Source organism: Varanus komodoensis, unplaced genomic scaffold (assembly GCF_004798865.1).
Source record: "Varanus komodoensis strain SLA01 unplaced genomic scaffold, ASM479886v1 scaffold23, whole genome shotgun sequence".
Lineage (NCBI taxonomy): Eukaryota > Metazoa > Chordata > Lepidosauria > Squamata > Varanidae > Varanus > Varanus komodoensis.
In genome coordinates, this window is record NW_025335627.1 from 9,060,899 (window position 1) to 9,078,506 (window position 17,608).

A 17,608-nucleotide genomic window follows, 5' to 3' on the forward strand; every position below is an offset into this window, starting at 1 on the left:
TTTGGAGTTTACATCCAACCCATTGAGCAAAGGGAGATGGACTGAGGAGCCTTGTGAACCGGCAGTTCTCTACCCCCGTATAAGAAAATTGTTCCATGCCCCCAGATTATGGACTTTATGCATTTCCATTGGCACCTTCCTGTTCCCAAGCTGGATTAAGTAAAGGAAATCACACAGAAATCTCTGTTTGCCTTTAGGAAGTCAGCATCTTTTTTCAGTGAACTAAGTCCAAATGCCCAAGTTGTAGGCTGCCGATCCAAAGCCGTCACTTCTTCCTTGCACATGTTCAGTCACCACATGATCAGATAGTGAAGTCAGACCCACTGGCTCTTCCCTGACCTCTGTGCATTCTGTAAATGTAGAGGGAGGCCCTCTGCACATACTATGTTTGAGCATAAGCTATTTCAAGCAACTAGGATGCATGTGGATTCCAAAACTGGATGAGTGCAACCTTTTTCAAACCTTCCACTGCACACTCAGACAGGTAGCACTCATACTTATCATAGGTAGGGTGGCCACTAAGGAATCCCCCCAAAAGAGGGCAGAAGTGGCACAGCTTTACATAAAATATGCACACATTGATATACCTGTACAATTAGAAATATGTGCTACAATTTAAATAAAAACGCAGAACCTCTCACCATCATGTGGAAGACTGGGCCTGTGTGTCCTGCCCAGCCCAGGTGCTCTGGATGGATGAGTTCAAGGCTCCAGCCTTTCCTTGTTTATCTCTAAGCTGAACCTGCACTGGGCAGCCCTTTAGAGTCTTCTGGCAGCCCTCCAAATAGAGGACTGTTATCAGTAAAAGAAAACATGGAGCTAAGGTGAGAAGAAGGCATCTGTTCCTCTTATAGGAATCAGGCATCCTTCGGAAAACATGCTGCTTCTGGGCAGGGCGTGAACCTTAGCCAGTGCATGTGTCTGCTTCCTATTTGTCAACATACAAGACACCAGGGCGAAATCAAGGAAGGAAACCGCTCTCTTGTGAGAACAGTGCGTGGGCCGCTGTGCATGGGGGCTCAGAAATAGCTATTCCATTGTTACGCAAGGGGGGGTCACGGTGCAAGGCTGCAGCAGGGCTTGTGGGAGTGAGAATCAGGAGGCAAGGGTCTCCCGAATGGGGTCTGAGGGGACCGCCTCATAGCTCTGCAGTCTTTCAATCTGAAGCCGTGACTGGGTTGCCACAAGAAGCAGCAGAGCAAGGAGTCAGAGATCCCTCTTTCTAGCTGTACCCGCTCCTGGTAACAGATGACCTGTAAAATTTTAGAAGAAAGAACTTCTAAAAACACAGATAGAATTTTTTGGAGTGGTAGGAAACACTTCACATCCTGTTTGCGTCTCTGAAGAATAATTCAGTTTCCCTTGTCAAGATTTCTTCAGTTAAACTATGGAGGCAAGTGTAAATTAGAAAGTGGCTCAAAAAAGTGGTAAGAAACAACAACCCTTAGAAAATGAACATGTTAACCTCCCGAAGTTTAAACAGCAGCAGGAAATAAGGAGAAAATAACTCTTTCTAGGTTGTCTGGTTTTATCAAGGCACTCATCTGCACAGTGGGGGAACGAGAAAGGAAGGGGGAGAAAGACAGAGAAAAAAGCCACCTTAAACGAATTTTGTAACCAAGCATGCTGCGGGGACCAATGTCAGAAAAAATAGAAGGAAGGAGACTGCTGTTTTAATTTAATGTCAGGGAGTATGACTAGTTCTCTGAGTCCTGCAACTATCTACAATGACTGAAATGAAAGAAACATCACTTCATTTCTAACAGAAATTAAAGGGGATGCTATATTTATGTGCGAAATATTCTTTCTCCAAAATGTCTAATTACTATTCCAAATGTAAACCTTCTATAGACGTGCAATTTTTTGACTTCAGATCTAAATGCCTTTCTTGTTTTTGTGAACCTTCTCAGTCTGTGGCAAAAACCTACCTGCTACCAGTATTGATGCCTGCTTTAAAGCAAGGAAGAAGAAAACAGGGGCAATCCTTTTAAATTAAAATTAAGTACATTGGAAAGTGATTTTCAGAGGAACTGAAAAGCGGGGGGGGGGAGGAAGGAGGGAGGGAGAGCATGCAATTTCACAAAATGGAAAATGTAGGAACTTATTCTTTTCTAGCATCTCAGAAATCTGGGAGGTTTGCAAAGATATAATGATTGAGCTCTGTAACACTTGGCATTTGTTACATGTTCTCTGAAGCTTTCAACTTGGAAATCGTAAAAATGGTCTTGCACCTTATCTTTGAAGGTCAGCTATCCCAATATATATACTGGTCTGCCCATGCTGAGGCCTTCCTTCAGCTCCTTCTATCACAAGTATGGCCCTGCCAGGGCATTGTGAATTTACTCATCCAGTTTCTCCTTGCAGAGGTTTGTCCAGGACCCACATTGGTCCTAGAGACGTGAAAGCTAAAGGGGGCAGACATGCAGGGGATGTAGTGGGAAATGCTGTGGGGTGGGGGGAGTTCCTGTTCCACCCCAGTGCAAAGATTTATTATAGCTGGGAAAAAAGTGGGGGTTGCTGGTTTTCCACCCATTTTTTTGGCTCGAGCGTTAAATCTCTAGGCTTGCAATCTTTCCAATACAGTCTTTTTGTTCATCCAGGCATTTTAACTTGTGCATGTACTTAAGAAGGGCTTCATCAGTTGTTTTATTGTTTTATTTTATGTCATGATGCAATGGATTGTGCAGTGCCCTGGAATTTCAAACAGAATGAAAGCAAGTATATTAAAATGTTATAAATAAATAAAATTGGAAGTCTCCGAAGCAGCCAACTGAAAAACACGAGGTTGATGGCAATGATGTAGGCTATGACTATGTATAAACTTAACAAAGTCAGCAAGCAAGATATCCTGATTTTAACATCATTACGGCACCCAGCTTTTCCTTTGTTTCCTAAAGAGTCTTGCCTGTATTTTCTCTAACACACACACATATAATGACACAGACTTGCACACAAAAACCCCATACATGTGCTATAACTTGTATTAAAGGGGCACAGGAGAGGCTCTTTAATTAAGATGAGTTGCAAGAAGCCACCACAAAAACAAGGTTCTGCCATTATAAGACCCTAAGTTCTACTGCTTATAAAAATGACACTTGCAGAGCTAATAACCAGAAGCTTTGCATCCATCACCTACCCAATAACATCTACAGGGTACAAAATTCTAAAGCAAAGTAATAAAAATAATAACAGGTACAAGAAGTTTGAAAGTGCTAAAAATTGTCATATTACGCCAAGATCTGGCTGGCTGGCTGGCTGGCTGGCTGGCTGGCTGGCTGGCTTTCTTTCTTTCTTTCTTTCTTTCTTTCTTTCTTTCTTTCTTTCTTTCTTATACTGCTCAAGGCTCTCTGGACAATAAACAACAAGTTAAAAACATAAAGAGAATAACATAAACACAATAAAACAATAAGACACTAAAATAATAAAACCAATATAACCAAAGCAGTTGCAATCAAATCAGTACAGAGGTATAGCAGTAGTACAAAAATACAGTATAAAAACCTAAGATTAAAGGTTGATTATTAAAATAATGGGCCAATAAAAAGGTTTTCCTCTGGTGCCAAAAAGAGGAGATGGTAGGTGCCAGGTGCACCTCTCTGGGGAGCTCATTCCAGAGCCAGGGTGCCACAACTGAACAGACCCTTCTCCTGGTGTCCACCCTCTTTACTTGCTTTGGAGGGGGCTCCCAGAGAAGGACCCCAAAGATAATCTTAGGGACTGGGTAGGTACCTAAGTGATGAGGCATTCCTTCAGATAACCTGGCCCCAAGCCATTTAGGGCTTTCAATGTGAATACTACCTCTTTGAATCAAGCCCAAACTTCAACTGAGAACCAGTGCAGTTGAAAGGGGACTGGCATACTATGGTCTCGAAAGCCAGTCCGCATTAAGGAATATGACATTGTTCGTGACATTATACAACAGCATCAGTGATATGGAAAAGTTAAGGCATCGACCTTCGCTTCCAGCTTCCTGTTTTTCTGAAGCTTGAACCAACATGAGACAGACTTAAGCCTGGCCTCAACCAGACAAGATTTTTATCATGACATTTTCATTCTTTTCTGAGAGTGTGGACTCCTACTTGGGCTGTTTTACTACACATGTCCCACAAACCTATCAGTGATATACCAAAGAGTTAGAATTAGCTATTTTCTTTGTGCGTGTGTGGTTGGGTGGGTGGGTATTTTTTTAGTGATCTTGTTATATTATTGTGTGTGTCCCATCTCTCCTTTTTGCTATCTTTATTTTTAACTATTTTTTAAAATAAAGTTTCATGATAATAGATCAAATCAAATAGTCAGCAAACCCCAAAGCCAGCTAGAGCCTGCCTCAGGCTGACAAAGCAATATCTCACTCCACTCACCTGGTTAAGTCGGCCATGGCTGTTTGCTCCGGGGATCTGCAATAGCCAATCAAGGGATGAGCCACTGGAGGCCCTGGAGCTAAATCTAGCTGTGCGGAATACCAGTTGGTTCCTGAAAATTGTCACCCTGGAGGCAAGAGATGTGCTGACCAGAGAACCGCCAGCGGAATGATAACCCACCTCCTCCCCTCCTCAAAGACTTGTCTGGTTGTTGCTTTCCAAGTGGCCTTCTGCTGTCTGGGTCAGAATGGACCAGGTGCTTGATCTCTGTACCTGTTCCAGAAGGGAGATGAAAACCTGTGTACAGGGCGACTGACCCACATTTATTTATTAATGCATTTATTTATTGCCCTGTTTGTGTTTTGTGGCTTCTAATTGCAGCTGCTCCTTCCATTCGAAAGAGATGCACCAAGGATGGGATCATAAGCTGCTTCTGATCAGACTATTTAGCCCTTTGTGAAACCTTGTGCTTCTTTTCTTCGTAATGGGTTGGATCTCTTGTGTGGGTCTTTGCACTTCTTTTCTTATATGCAAAGCCAATTGATCGGTCTGTCGGTTTGAAGTGTCAAGGTTGCTCTTTCAGGAATCTGGGGACAGCCCCCTGCAATGTCCCCTTCCACTGCCAATCATTACACACTTTGGCTGACTCCACACACCACACCTACGTATGTTTCACAGCTAGCTGTGAAAACAGAAGCAGACTCAGGTTGCCCTTTTAAGCAAAATTCTCGCAGGGGGTGAGGCTGGTGGCAGCCCCCACTTTCCCCCTTTTTACCAGGTGGCCTTCCACTCAAAATCTCTCACCCAGCTTTCTTCCCCTCTCTGCATTTATTTTCTTCTGGGGATGGAATAGCCGCTGGGGAGACGTTTTGAGCAAAAACACAGCCAGAAAGAACTCACTGGTGGTTCAGGAGCACCCCCACCATCCACACAGCTTCCGGTACGCTGTTCAAGATTGCAGTGCAGATGAATTGCTTTTGTTTTTTTTTAATTTGGGTAGAAATGCACATATGACATCACCTTCTATGTCACATGTAGCTTCACCATTTGTTGTCTAGGTTACAGGCTGGTTGCTACTTGGAAAAATGAAATATGCAGATAAGTTTCCCATCAAAACCACAAATGTGGCAAGCACAAGGACAACTACAAAGGGGCTTGAGGAACCTTAAAAACTTCTAAAGTTATCCCAAGGAACTGGGCCTTTTGTTTTGGGGGTTTATTGGGGGGCAGTGTTTTTACTACAACGGCCTTATATAGTGACCTCTCCCAAACATGTTATAGCTGAGGGCCAAGCAGACATTATTTTACATCCATGTCTAGAAGCTATATCTTCTTTGCATTATCACTCCAGAGTAAGTGCAGCCCTCTCAAATCAGACAGGAGCCCTAGAATGGGAGGTGGGGGAAGGAGGCTTTTAAGATCCAAATTTGGCGGGCTGCTAGCATAAAAACAGACATAGCTGCTAGATATAAAATCATGTTTGTTTTGACCCAAAGACATTGGCACTTTGAACATATGGGAGGACAGCAGGCTTCATTTTCATCCACTGATCAGGTTTACACAATCACTGGGGCCAAGAAGCCATGCCCACTTCCTTCCCCTGCCCACCTGTGCCTGTAACATACCCCTGTGGGTTGCTATGATCTCCAGTTCCTCTCTGTGTAAGGCAGAATGCTGCAAAGGGAAGGTTCTCAGTCACAGGGAGAGATGCTTCCACTTTCAAACGTGTGTACACACGTTGTCGATGTGCCATGGAATGCAGGTAGGCTAGAAAGTGCAGCTCTGATACAGACAATGCCATGCCCTACCCTGGGACATGCATTCAGCATGCAAGGCCTGAGCTCTTGTCATTCACACATGTCATGGACAAATGTAGATAATTTTCTGCAATCGTGACGGTTTAGTTTTAATATTTGATCAACACATTTACATCTTTTCTTTTTATTGATTCTTTTCTCTCCCAGGAAGCGAAGGTTCTGGAGAAACCATCCAAAAGGAAACTTCCACCTGTGACATTTGTCAATTTGGGGCAGAGTGTGATGAAGATGCAGAGGACGTTTGGTATGGAAACACTTATAAAATGTTATATTCATTGTGAAAATCTTGGCATTGTCTTATTACCATGTTCTTCCAGTCAGCACTGAAATGGTGTTCAGGGAATGGGTAGACAGAGGTGGGCAGAGGCAACCTTGTATTTTGAGTAATGTTAGAGGTCCAGTTTATGTTGAACTTTCCACACATAGAATTTAGTTGGATATCATGATGGGATGACTGAAAATATATATGGGAGGAATGTGATTCTGCAAATTAAACTTGACAAGCAGGAAACAACAAACCGTACTAAGATTTTTGATAGACTTTTACAGACTGAGGGTATGATGGGGTTAGTCAGGCATGGAATTCATAAATAGCTGTTGTTAACTACCCAGAGAGTCTTTGACTATTGGGCTGTATAAAAATGAAATTAAATGAATGAATGAAATTAAATGAATGAATGAATATTTCTTGTTAATATATATGTGATTTTAGGGCTGACATTAAAGTGAGTCCTTGCTGGTAAATTAAGCACTTTGCAATATTGAGGGGTGGCTTTCAAGGGTTATCAACAATGAACCACCACCACAGAGTTTGCAAAATCATCTCATGGTATTTATGGAGCCAGCCTAATCATGGACCTCCAGGGTCAAAATGGACCTTCATTATACTGATTGCACCCACCAATCTCTAAGTGTTCAGGGTTCCGTTTGCATAGACAGATGTGTATGTATATGTAAGCTCCTTTTGTGTGATGTGTACCCTGCAAAAACAGGTTTTGTGGGTTCTCTATAGACCACCTATGCAGCTAGGATACTTAATGCTTGATGGTTCCAACCCCGCAGTCCACATTCATTTCTTCATGACATGACCATCTATACAGCCACTGAGTAATAAGACTGGAAGTAATGTTTATGCAGATGGCAGCTCTCAGCAAGCAGTTTTTGCCCAGTTTTCCCCCCAGATTATTATATTAGTTATATTAGATTATTTTGAATGGGGCCTGGGTCTCAGTCTAGCTATCAGATGCCAGTATGCCTCTTTGCACTTATTAGGTTTCTTCCAAACCAAGGCCATGCAACTTGTGTGACTCACAGAAGTCAAATACAACCTATAACCATTGGTTCCATGGCTTGCCACATGCCTGACAATCCTTTTGTGTTTTCCTTCTTGGTCAAAGAGTAAAGGAAGAGTTCTATCAAGCCACGAGGAAGCCAGTTTCCATGCTAGTGGTTTGGTCAATGACATGTTCTTTCATTTCTGCCCAGTTGAGCATTTCTTTGCTTCCCCAAGACTATGAGCTGTAGCTTCTGTCAGCTGGGCTGGAAGCTCCTGAGGTATGAACTGTTCTTAAAAATCTGCAGCCACACATGATCAGATAAAAAAAAGTAGGGCAAAAAAAGGGTGAGCACCATTTGTGATTGGACCTAGCCATTTTGTGAATCGGCAGATGAAAAGAGCAGGCACTGGGTAATTAAACTCTCCCCACTCCTTCAAAAAATTGCTTGCTCAGAAACAGAATAAGGGCTAGTTTCAATACACATCTTTTTGAGGGTAAGGGGAGGGGATATCACTTGTTAAAATTAAATTTATCAAGATTCATATTACATCTTATGGAAACGAGTTGAACCTTTTTGTTTCCCTAGTAGAAGAAACATACATGCTTGTAAAATAACATACCAGTGGTAGCATTTGTAAACAGATTTTGGAGAGAACGCAACAACGGCCACGGTTCCTTTGGAAATTATTGATACAGTTCAAATAAAAAAACAAACAAGCCACAGTTTGACTTACTATATGCCAACTCTAATCCTCTTACAGCAGGAAACATGTGTTTTTTTCTGATTGCCTCTTTGAAACGTCTTAGGCTCTTAAGAGCTGCATAATAACTGTGGGAGCTGAAGTGCTCCATCTTTATCACCAAGTCAGCCTTTGTGGAGGGAAAGCTCTAACAGCACCATCTCATGCATGTTTACATGGAAGCAAGCCCCACTGAATTAAATGGGGCTTTGCCCTCAAGCATTGCATATTGGATATGTGATGGCAGCCTCCAAGCCCTTCAAGAAAAGATGGATATGCGGAAGAGGATTTTCTAGGAAAACAATAGCATATTAAAGCAGCGGATCATATTTTGAAGCAGGAAAAGGGGGACCACACAAGAGACCAGTTCAGCCAATCATGAGAAGTCACTTATTGGGTTATTTAAGTTGTTTAAGCCAGGCAGCTTTTGCTAACTCACTGGCCCAGGTGCAGCTTGTCATGCCATTCAAAACCAGGCAGCAGTCTTGCTTGAGGGGAAGCAGCTCTGAAAGAACACCAGGAGAGACTCTGAGGTTCACTTTCCCCTCTGAGGTTTACTTTCCTCCCAAACAAGCCAGGTCACCTGGGTTCAGACAACATGAGAAACTGTGGCTAAGCAGGCAGTTAGACCAATTCCTCTTGGCATTTATCATGGCTTAAACAAGCCACTCTGGCTTGTTCAGGCTACCATAATGGTACAAACACATGACAGTGTTCACGCCAAAATAAACAAGGTTATATGGTTTTATTTTCTTTGCTTTCTATCATGATTCTTTAAAAGTAGAGCTTTTTCCCCCTTAGAAACAGCTACCATTTAAAGTTATTGTATTATCTCTTTGCTGTCTTCGGGAACAGGAAACCTACTCTGCTTTAAATATATTTCCAAGTTTGACATTTCTCCAAGAGAATCATAACAATGTGAGTCACCCAGAAAGCCACCCAAGAGTTTTCTTATGAGCCATCCAGAGAGCCCTTGGGCTATGGAGCAGCATACAAATATGATAGGTAGGTAGGTAGGTAGATAGAGCCCCCCTCCCTAAAAGTAAAGATGTGCAACTTGTAAAGCCAAGGCAATGATTAAGTCCTTTAAAAATAAAATGGAGTTCAGGTTGGTTGGGACCCTTTGCCATGTCTGGATTCCAGTCTCAGTTTCATTAAAAAGGTGCCCTGGAAAATACATTTTCCATGTTTTTACTCTTTAGGCGTTCAGAAGAACATGTCAGGATTAATAGTGGAGTCAAGGATGGGACTGCACACGCTGGCTCTGTCCCTGGCATCCCCCGGGCATACCAAACTCTGGCAAGGATATTATCATAGTACTGCAAGCAGGGCTATGACCTGAAGGCATAGGAGACCACAAATGTACTAGAGCTAATCCAGTGCCTGGATGCAAAATTGCTTGGGGACCCTCCACGTGCCCTCACGAAAGATCTATGCTTGACTTGACATATTTGTCATCTTAAATTGGAATATTGTGGTAGAATGACTGTTTTCGTATCAGGTTGCCCATGCCTAAAACTTCCAAAATGCACAGAAGACCATTCACATTCTATGTGAGTGACAAGTTTTATGTTTTGGGAGCGGAGTGCACCAAGTGAGTGGCTATAAAGCAGAATTGCAGTACCTAGAGATATGCCTGGGTGCTGCAGCATCAAGACTGTGTGCAAAAAGACCCAGGGTCATCCCAGGAACGTTCAGGCAGGGCTGGAAGACTCTGGAGAATCACTGCCAGGCATTGCAGACAATAACAAGCTGGACCCACCATGGTATAAGGCAGCTCCCCACATTCCTTGAGAATGAGCTTTACGAGGAAACAAGCACAGACATTTCCCCTTCTCCCATCTGTCCGGCATCCTTCAGCTACAGCCATGGGAGAGTCGCTTTTCTGTGATATGTTCCCATGCAGCTGTAAATTGACTCAGCCACGTGGGCGGGGCAGATTGTGTGGATCTGACCCGCCGGACCATATTCCTCCTGCTGGTGCTGTGACAGGAAGGAAAGGAGCCTTGGGGTGGTGCCCAGGCTACAGCTATCAACGGCTGGTTGTAAATACCTTAGAGAAAGATCATTTGGAGGATGCATGTGGCAGCCACCTCCCACTCCCAGGATGCCGGGGAGGAAAGAGGGCCCAGGTGTGCCCGCAGATGTGCTTGGGTTCCTAATGATCCCAAGCAAGAATGGGCATCATTCTGCACGGCTACAGCCACTGCAGTTTCTCATCTCCTCGTTGTTGCTTCTGCCAAATCCCACTCGGAGAAAATAATACCTGCTGTTGTCACTATTAATTATAATTTATTATTCAGATATTTTGCTGTGGCCATTCTTTGGCATGCGGGACTCTGATATGCAGATTCAAACTGTGAACCAAATAGGAACATACTCAGCTGTTCAAATGAAGAAAAAAACATGCTATTATAGCAACAGCAATGGAAAGTGACTTGCGAGTCCATCAGCCCAGGCCTGCGCTTCTATCTGGGAGCAATCCTGAAATTTTGAGGCAGAGGAGTGGGATGATTATTCCACTATTTGGCCTCTAGGAGCTCTCTGCTTTATTTATTTATTATGCTTATATCCCACTTTTTTTCTTTTAAAGAACTCAGAGCAGCTTACATCAGTCTCCTCCTCCCATTCTCAATTTTATCCCAACAACAATCCTGCAAGATAGGCTGGACTGAGCGTCTGAGACTGGCCCAAAGTTACCCAGTTGGCTCCGTGGCTGAGCAGGGACTAGAACCCAGACTAGACCCCTGCATGAGCTCAAGTCTGGAGGGAGGCCTACTGCCACTACCACAGACCCCATAATCAGGCCTCTACAGAGCATGCATTCATGCAGAGTATACAGTCCTTGCTGGAGGTTATCTGAACAGGGGAGAGGAGGTGCCCATGTTTCCTTTCCTCCAAAGTAACGTTTAAATGGGAGCTCTTATCACCCAAGGAACTGGCTCCCCCTTTGAAAAGGTGCATCAAAGGTGCATTCAATATATTGGAATGAAAAATGCTGTACAGTTTTCTGAAATAGTTGGAATACATAAACACCTGGAAGATTAGGTTGAGATAATTTTCATGTAGGTGAATGGATGCAGACTTCTAGGACAGGTAGCTCTTTCAAGCTTGATTCTGCCCAGTTTCTCATGTCTCCAACCTTAAGTTGCTTCCTTCTCATTTCTGCATCAGTTTAACGGGGGGGGGGGGGGGCTAAAGTTCATATGAAAATCCGTACATATCTTCATGCACATTTCTCCTAAGAGATGCATTTTCACAGGTGTTTTTAATTTGTGAACTGCACTGGAAAATTACTGAGGTGCGAATATGTGCATTATGGTCTATGTCTGTGAAGTGTGAATTTGGCAAGTTCACATTAAAAGGCAACTGCAGGCATGAGGAGCCATCCCCGCTATTCCTCCAAGCATTTTGCTATGAAATCTGCAGAACAGTCTTTAGCCATACTATTTTCAAACAGCCTTGACTGTGATCCATTAATGAGATGGTAACTTCAGACTACAGAGTGTTAGCGCATTTTCTTTTTTGAGAAAAGCAAACGTGCACACACAATTTGGCATTCCATTATGGAACTTCTTTCACTCTGTTGAGAAACAGACTATTCAGTCTAAAGTCTTTAACATCTTGCTTCTTTTAATCTGTGAAAGCTCCTTGTCTATAAGAGGATCATACATTACTGGCATTATTCCCACCTTTAATGCATTTTGCACCAGTGTAACCTTCATGAATATTTAAAGCAGGCCAACGGTAGCGTCCATTTATTAAGCACAAGATTGCAATCTACTGGTAAATCCGGCATTGCTGTTACTTGCTTTGTGTTTGATTTCTGAGCTTGCTAAGAAAACAATTGACTTCAGATGATAGAGGGTGATTCATTGTAACACCCCTGACAGAATAAGGGGGAAAGAAACATTATGATCTGAGCTGAGAGAAAAATTTAAGAGATCATTCCCACCTCCCTGTATTTAAAAAGCATCTCATGGCTGTCATGGAGTATAGAAGTAGGACATATCAAAGGAAGGGCCCTTTCATCTTATAAAGTAGCTTAATGTCTGCAGATGACCGTGTCAAACATCCCCATTCAAAGTCCTAAATCGTTGCATTACAGGTCAACAAGACCAGAAACTGTTGGTCCTCTGAACTACTTGAAATCCAGATGGCAGAAACTGAAGTAAATAAATATAACAAATGAAAATGCTCTTTGATTTAAAGGAAAAGTAAGAATATAGATCAATGCAATATCTCAGATGAAGGCTAACCTTTCTGAGATCTTCTATTTACAAAATCTGTCAGGACCAAAAAGTTGCATCCCGCTTACATTACTTCAATTCATAGTTCCTGTAGGACCCTTTAACGTAAAGGAGCAATGGGTCTGATTAGTGCAAAAAAGAAAGAAAAAAGATAGTGTGAAGAGCAAAACGTAAGGGTGCATGGAAAGTGACTAAAATCCAATTCACACATCATAAGATTTTCCTCCCTGTAGTCCAGTCCCACTCCAGAAGGGTAATGTGGATAGAGGAACCACATGGGTGGAAGATAATTAGCTGATTCCTTCCCATCCGAATATCAACCGTGAGAATTATACTAGCAAAGGAAGAAACTATCGTTCTCTTCATTCACAGCATCCTTCCATCTGGAATGGTGCTTGGAACAGTGCAGAAGTGGGCCATGCTCCTTCAGTGAGGTATCAACTGGTCCTTAGTAAACCACCACTAGAGCCAGGGCTTGGTGCAATAAACTGCTTCCACATAATTGCTGTATGATTCAGCATCTGCTTCATGCTGAAGGCTGTTATGAGAGTTACTTAGGCTGCAAACCAGTACCCAGAAGTAAGCCTCAGAGGTTCTTCCTTCCCATAGAATAGTAGAGTTGGAAGTGCTCATGAAGGCCGTCAGGTCCAACCCCCTGCTGTTGCAGGACACCAAGTTACACCATCCCACTCAGATGGCTGTCCAGTTTCACCTTGAATGTCTCTAGTGTGGGAGAGCCCACTGCCTCTCTGGGCAGCTGGTTCCATTGCTGTATTGCTCTGACAGTGAGGAAGCTTTTCCTAATGTCCAGCCTGAATCTGGGTTGTCACAGCTTGAATGGATTCTTCCGTGTCCTACACTCTGGCATCAGCAAGAAGAGATCTTGACCTTCCTCTTTGTGACAGCCTTTGAGGTACTATGGAGGGATATCATGTCCCCCCTCAGTCTTCTCTTCTCAAAGCTGAATGAGCACAGTTCTCTCAGGCACTCCTCACAGGGCAGTTTTTCCAAACCCTGGATCATTTTTGTTGCCCTCCTCTGGACCCTTTCTAATTTGTCTGCATCTTTCTTCACTCTTGGTGCCCAGAACTGGACACAGCATTCCAGATGAGGTTTGACTAGTGAGGAGTATGGGGGAACTACTACTTCCCATGATTTGGAAGTAATACTTCGATTAATGCATCCCAAAATAGCATTGTTGGCTCATATTTAGCCTATTGTCCACAAGTACTCTGAGATATTTTTCTTTTTCAGTTCTATTGAGCCACATATTCCCCATCTTGAATTGATGCATTTGGTTTCTTTTTCCTAGATGGAAGACTTGGCACTTGTCCTTATTGAATCTCATTCTGTTGCTTTCAGCCCAGTGTTCAAGTTTATCAAGATCGCCCTGAATCTTCTGTCTTCTAGAATGTTTGCTATTCCACCCAGTTTTGTATCATCTGTAAATTTGATTAGCTTCCCTTGTACTTCCTCATCTAAATCATTAATAAAGATGTTGAAGAGCACTGGGCCCAGGACTGAACCTTGTGGCACCCCACTAGTTACCTCTATCCAATTTGAGAAAGCACCATTCATGAGCACTCTTAGTGTCCGATTTAGCTGCAGATTTTGGATCCACCTAATAGTTTTTCCATCTAGTCCATCTTTTGCGAATTTGCTTATCAGAATGTCAGGTGGCACTATGTCGAAAGCTTTGCTCCCTTTAAGTCAGATGCTTTCAATAGGGCTACCAAGTTTCTCTTCTTGTATTTCTGTGCAGATATATGTGTCTCTTACATATAGTGCAACTCCATCTCCCTTTTTGTCCTATTTTTCTTAAACAGGTTGTATCCATCAATTGTAAGTTTCTGTTAATCCTATAAGATCGTAATTGCTCTCATGTACTATGAGCTCAAGTGTGTGTTGTTTGTTTCCCATACCCTGGGCATTGGGGTAGAGACATCGAAATTCATTCTTGCTGTGCCCTGGGTTTCTTCCTACGTTTTTTGGGGAGACTGGTGTTGGGCCCTGCTTGAGGTTTTTTCCCTGTTGAAATATATAAGTCTTTGCCAGGTGATGGTATGCCATGCTGCACATCTCCCTCCTCTATAGGTTTTAGTTTAAAGCTCTCCTGATGAACTTTTTCATGTAGTGGCCAAACATCTGCTTCCCTTTCTTTGTGAGGTGCAGCCCATCATTTGCCAATTGTCCATCTTCCAAGAAGCTTAGCTTGTGGTCCCGTAAGCCAAATCTCTCTTTATGGCACCACCACTGTAGCCAGTCATTCACTTGAAGGATTTTTCTTTCCTTAACAGTTCCTCTTCCACGTACTAGGAGGATTGAGAAGACTATCTAGGCCCCAGTGTTTTTTATTATCCTCCCTAGAACTTCAAAGTTTGATGTTATTTCACTGAAGCTTCTCATGGCAGTATTGTTAGTTCCCACATGGAAGAGAAGGAAGAGGGATTTGTCAGTGGGTTGTATGGGTTCTGTGAACTTGTTGGTTATATCTTTAATCTTTGCCAGTGCTTTTTTTGTTAAAAAAAAGTGCCAGGACTCACATCTTGTTAATTTTTTTAAAAAAATATATATATTAAGTTCTTAATATTCTGGCCTTTTTATTAGCATGACCGGTGGTTGAGAATTAGTAATGTTTTTCATTTTTAAATTTGGGGTCACACTTTTACACTAAAAATTTAAAAAAGATTTTCAATTCACCAACATTTTTTTTAAAATAAAGAAATTATTTACCTTTTGCACGTAGCCAGTCACTCTACACACACCAACACTGTGTAATGAAATACAATGGTCGCCGCCCGCAGTAAGCACTCAGCGCGCGACCACATGACCAATCACAAGCCCAGCAGCGTCACAAGCCGAGCAGCACCATCACAACCAGCACGGACACACAAGCAGCCCATATGCACCATTTTAATGATTTTGCCGCCAACCTGCTATACCTGACAGGGCGATTCAAATTCATGTGGAAAAATCTGTCGAAAAAAGGTGCCAGAACACCATTTCGGTGCGTTCTATGACAAAAAAAGCCCTGATCTTGGCAATAGAGAGACAACATATGTGGCGATTCTCTGGATCATCACAACATACATATCTTTCCATCCTGCACAAGAGGGAATCTCCCACAACTAACTCACTTCTTTTGCTGCAAATGTTGCTATCCTTTTCCTTTTTTGATTGGTCTTTTGTCTCTTTTTCAGTTACCCAGTATGTCATGTAGTTCTTCCACAGTGGGTTTCTCACATGTCCCTTCCTTAAGTAACTTAAAGCGCTTCGAGAGTTCCACTGCTTCCACTGGTGCTGAGTGTCCTCTAGGTCTTCTGCGTCTGTCACCCCATTCCAGGGAGTCTCCTCATTTTCCCTTCCTTCAGGGTTCTCTTCTGCTGCCTCAGCTTGCTGATGCTCTTCTTGCTTCTGGACTAAACTTAACTGTTGCAGCTCCTCCACCCTGTCTAAAAACTCTTCGTTTTCTTTTATTGTCCAGAGGGTGGACACTCACTGCTCCAGTGCTCTCACCTTTTCTTGTAACAGGGCTACTGGTGTGCAGCTGCGGTAGTTGTTGCAGGCCACCAATGTGGAGTTTCCTTGGTCCATTGCTAGTGCAGCTTTAGTGAGTCTGTCTTTGGGGTGGCTGTTGTGACAACTGATGTTGTCAAATGTCTTCACTAAAGGTTAGCGACAAGCAACACAGTCCTATCAGTAATTGGAGTTGTGTTACAAGGAAGAAAATGTGTGTGTGTGTGTGCGCGCGCGCACATGCAGGGGGGATGGGGAATTAATGTGAAATAAAGAAAAGAAACAAAGGGGGGGTGTTAGGGACTCCTGTTGGCACTCCCTGTTTGCTCACTTTCTGGGAGCTTGGCTTTTTATATCCCAGAGGTCCTAGACCAGCTGGGGCAGCTTGCTCTGCTCTGCTCTGCTCTGCTCTGCTCTGCTCTGCTCGGAGTCAGCAACCAGAAAGGCTTATTGAGCCACTAATATTTAAAATGAGCTACATGAGCTGGAACACCAAAACAAATGTTGTCCCTCTGGGGTGGGGTTGTGATCCTCTATTCTAACCCTGCATTTAGTTCTGCAAAGATTCCAGGTGACCTCAGCAGCCGCTAGATGGTTGACTGAGACACGCAATGTCCTATGCTTTTGAAGCCCTCTGCTGGACAGGCAGTGGCTGCCAAGGAATCTCCCTTGTGCCCTTCATGACCACCAGGAACTGTTCCAGGATCTACAGGATGTGTGCTCCTAGCCACGCCTAGGCTGTAGCTGCTTGTTGTAGCAAGAATCCATAACTCCATGCAGGAGGGAAATCAGGAGGGTAAATGTGAAAACAGTGGAGCTGTTTGCATGGTGTGACAGCCCTTGGTGGGTTATTTAACCCATGGTGAGGCTGCAGTCCATGTGCAGGCACCATTTTGAATAAGCAGCCTCTATTTGGCGCTTGTCATGACATGAGTATCTTGTAAATGTGGGCTTTGTGGGAGTTAAACAGCCCTCACACAACCCTTGGTCCATTGTAGGAGTCTATGAGTCTTGCCAACCTTTGCCTTTCACACACCCACCAAGTGCACACGAAACGACAACCGCTGTGTGGGGCCTATACAGTCAGCCTGGCACCTGCAGGCACCACATCTCATCATGGGTGGAATAACCCGCAATAAGCCGCGATGTTTCATCGGAAGCCATTGCATGTTGGCACTGTGTTCATCGTGCTCCTGTTGCCATTGCTCTTACCTCCCTGCAACAAACTGGAATCATTCCTGCTGCACAGCAAAGCAGTTACATTAGTGATAATAATGCTGCCCTGACCCTGCGGTTTTCTCTTTGGGCAAAGTCAAACCTCTGGCATGATGCATGGCTTTGTCTCATGTCTCACATGTCAGTCACCAAGTGGGAATCCAGGATGAAGTGCCTGGAATTCATGACTGTGTGGCAGCCCCTTCCAGCTCCTTCCTTTGCGGTGACTTAAGAGCAAAACCATCATGAAGGGTTACGGTGGACTTCCCCAGTGTAGCACCTCACAAGTTTGCTACAAGTGGATGATGGGCCCTGCAGTCCAATGTATCTGCAAGGCACTGTGTCAAGGAAAGCAGGATTTTTATTTAACCAATATTTTAAAGTTAATTAATTTTAATAGTATATTTATTTAATTCATTTTAGCTATGTTAT

The 17,608-nt window shown here is 43.3% G+C and overlaps 1 protein-coding gene across 1 annotated transcript in view; it reads left to right on the forward strand.

The window, feature by feature from the left end:
- The window catches only part of TMEFF2 (transmembrane protein with EGF like and two follistatin like domains 2), a 241,161-nt gene that overhangs the window by 136,307 nt on the left and 87,246 nt on the right, over nt 1-17,608 (forward strand). The window contains exon 5 of the mRNA XM_044432148.1: nt 6,326-6,422. Coding sequence (XP_044288083.1) covers nt 6,326-6,422 — 97 coding nt within the window. The remainder of the gene's footprint in view (nt 1-6,325; nt 6,423-17,608) is intronic.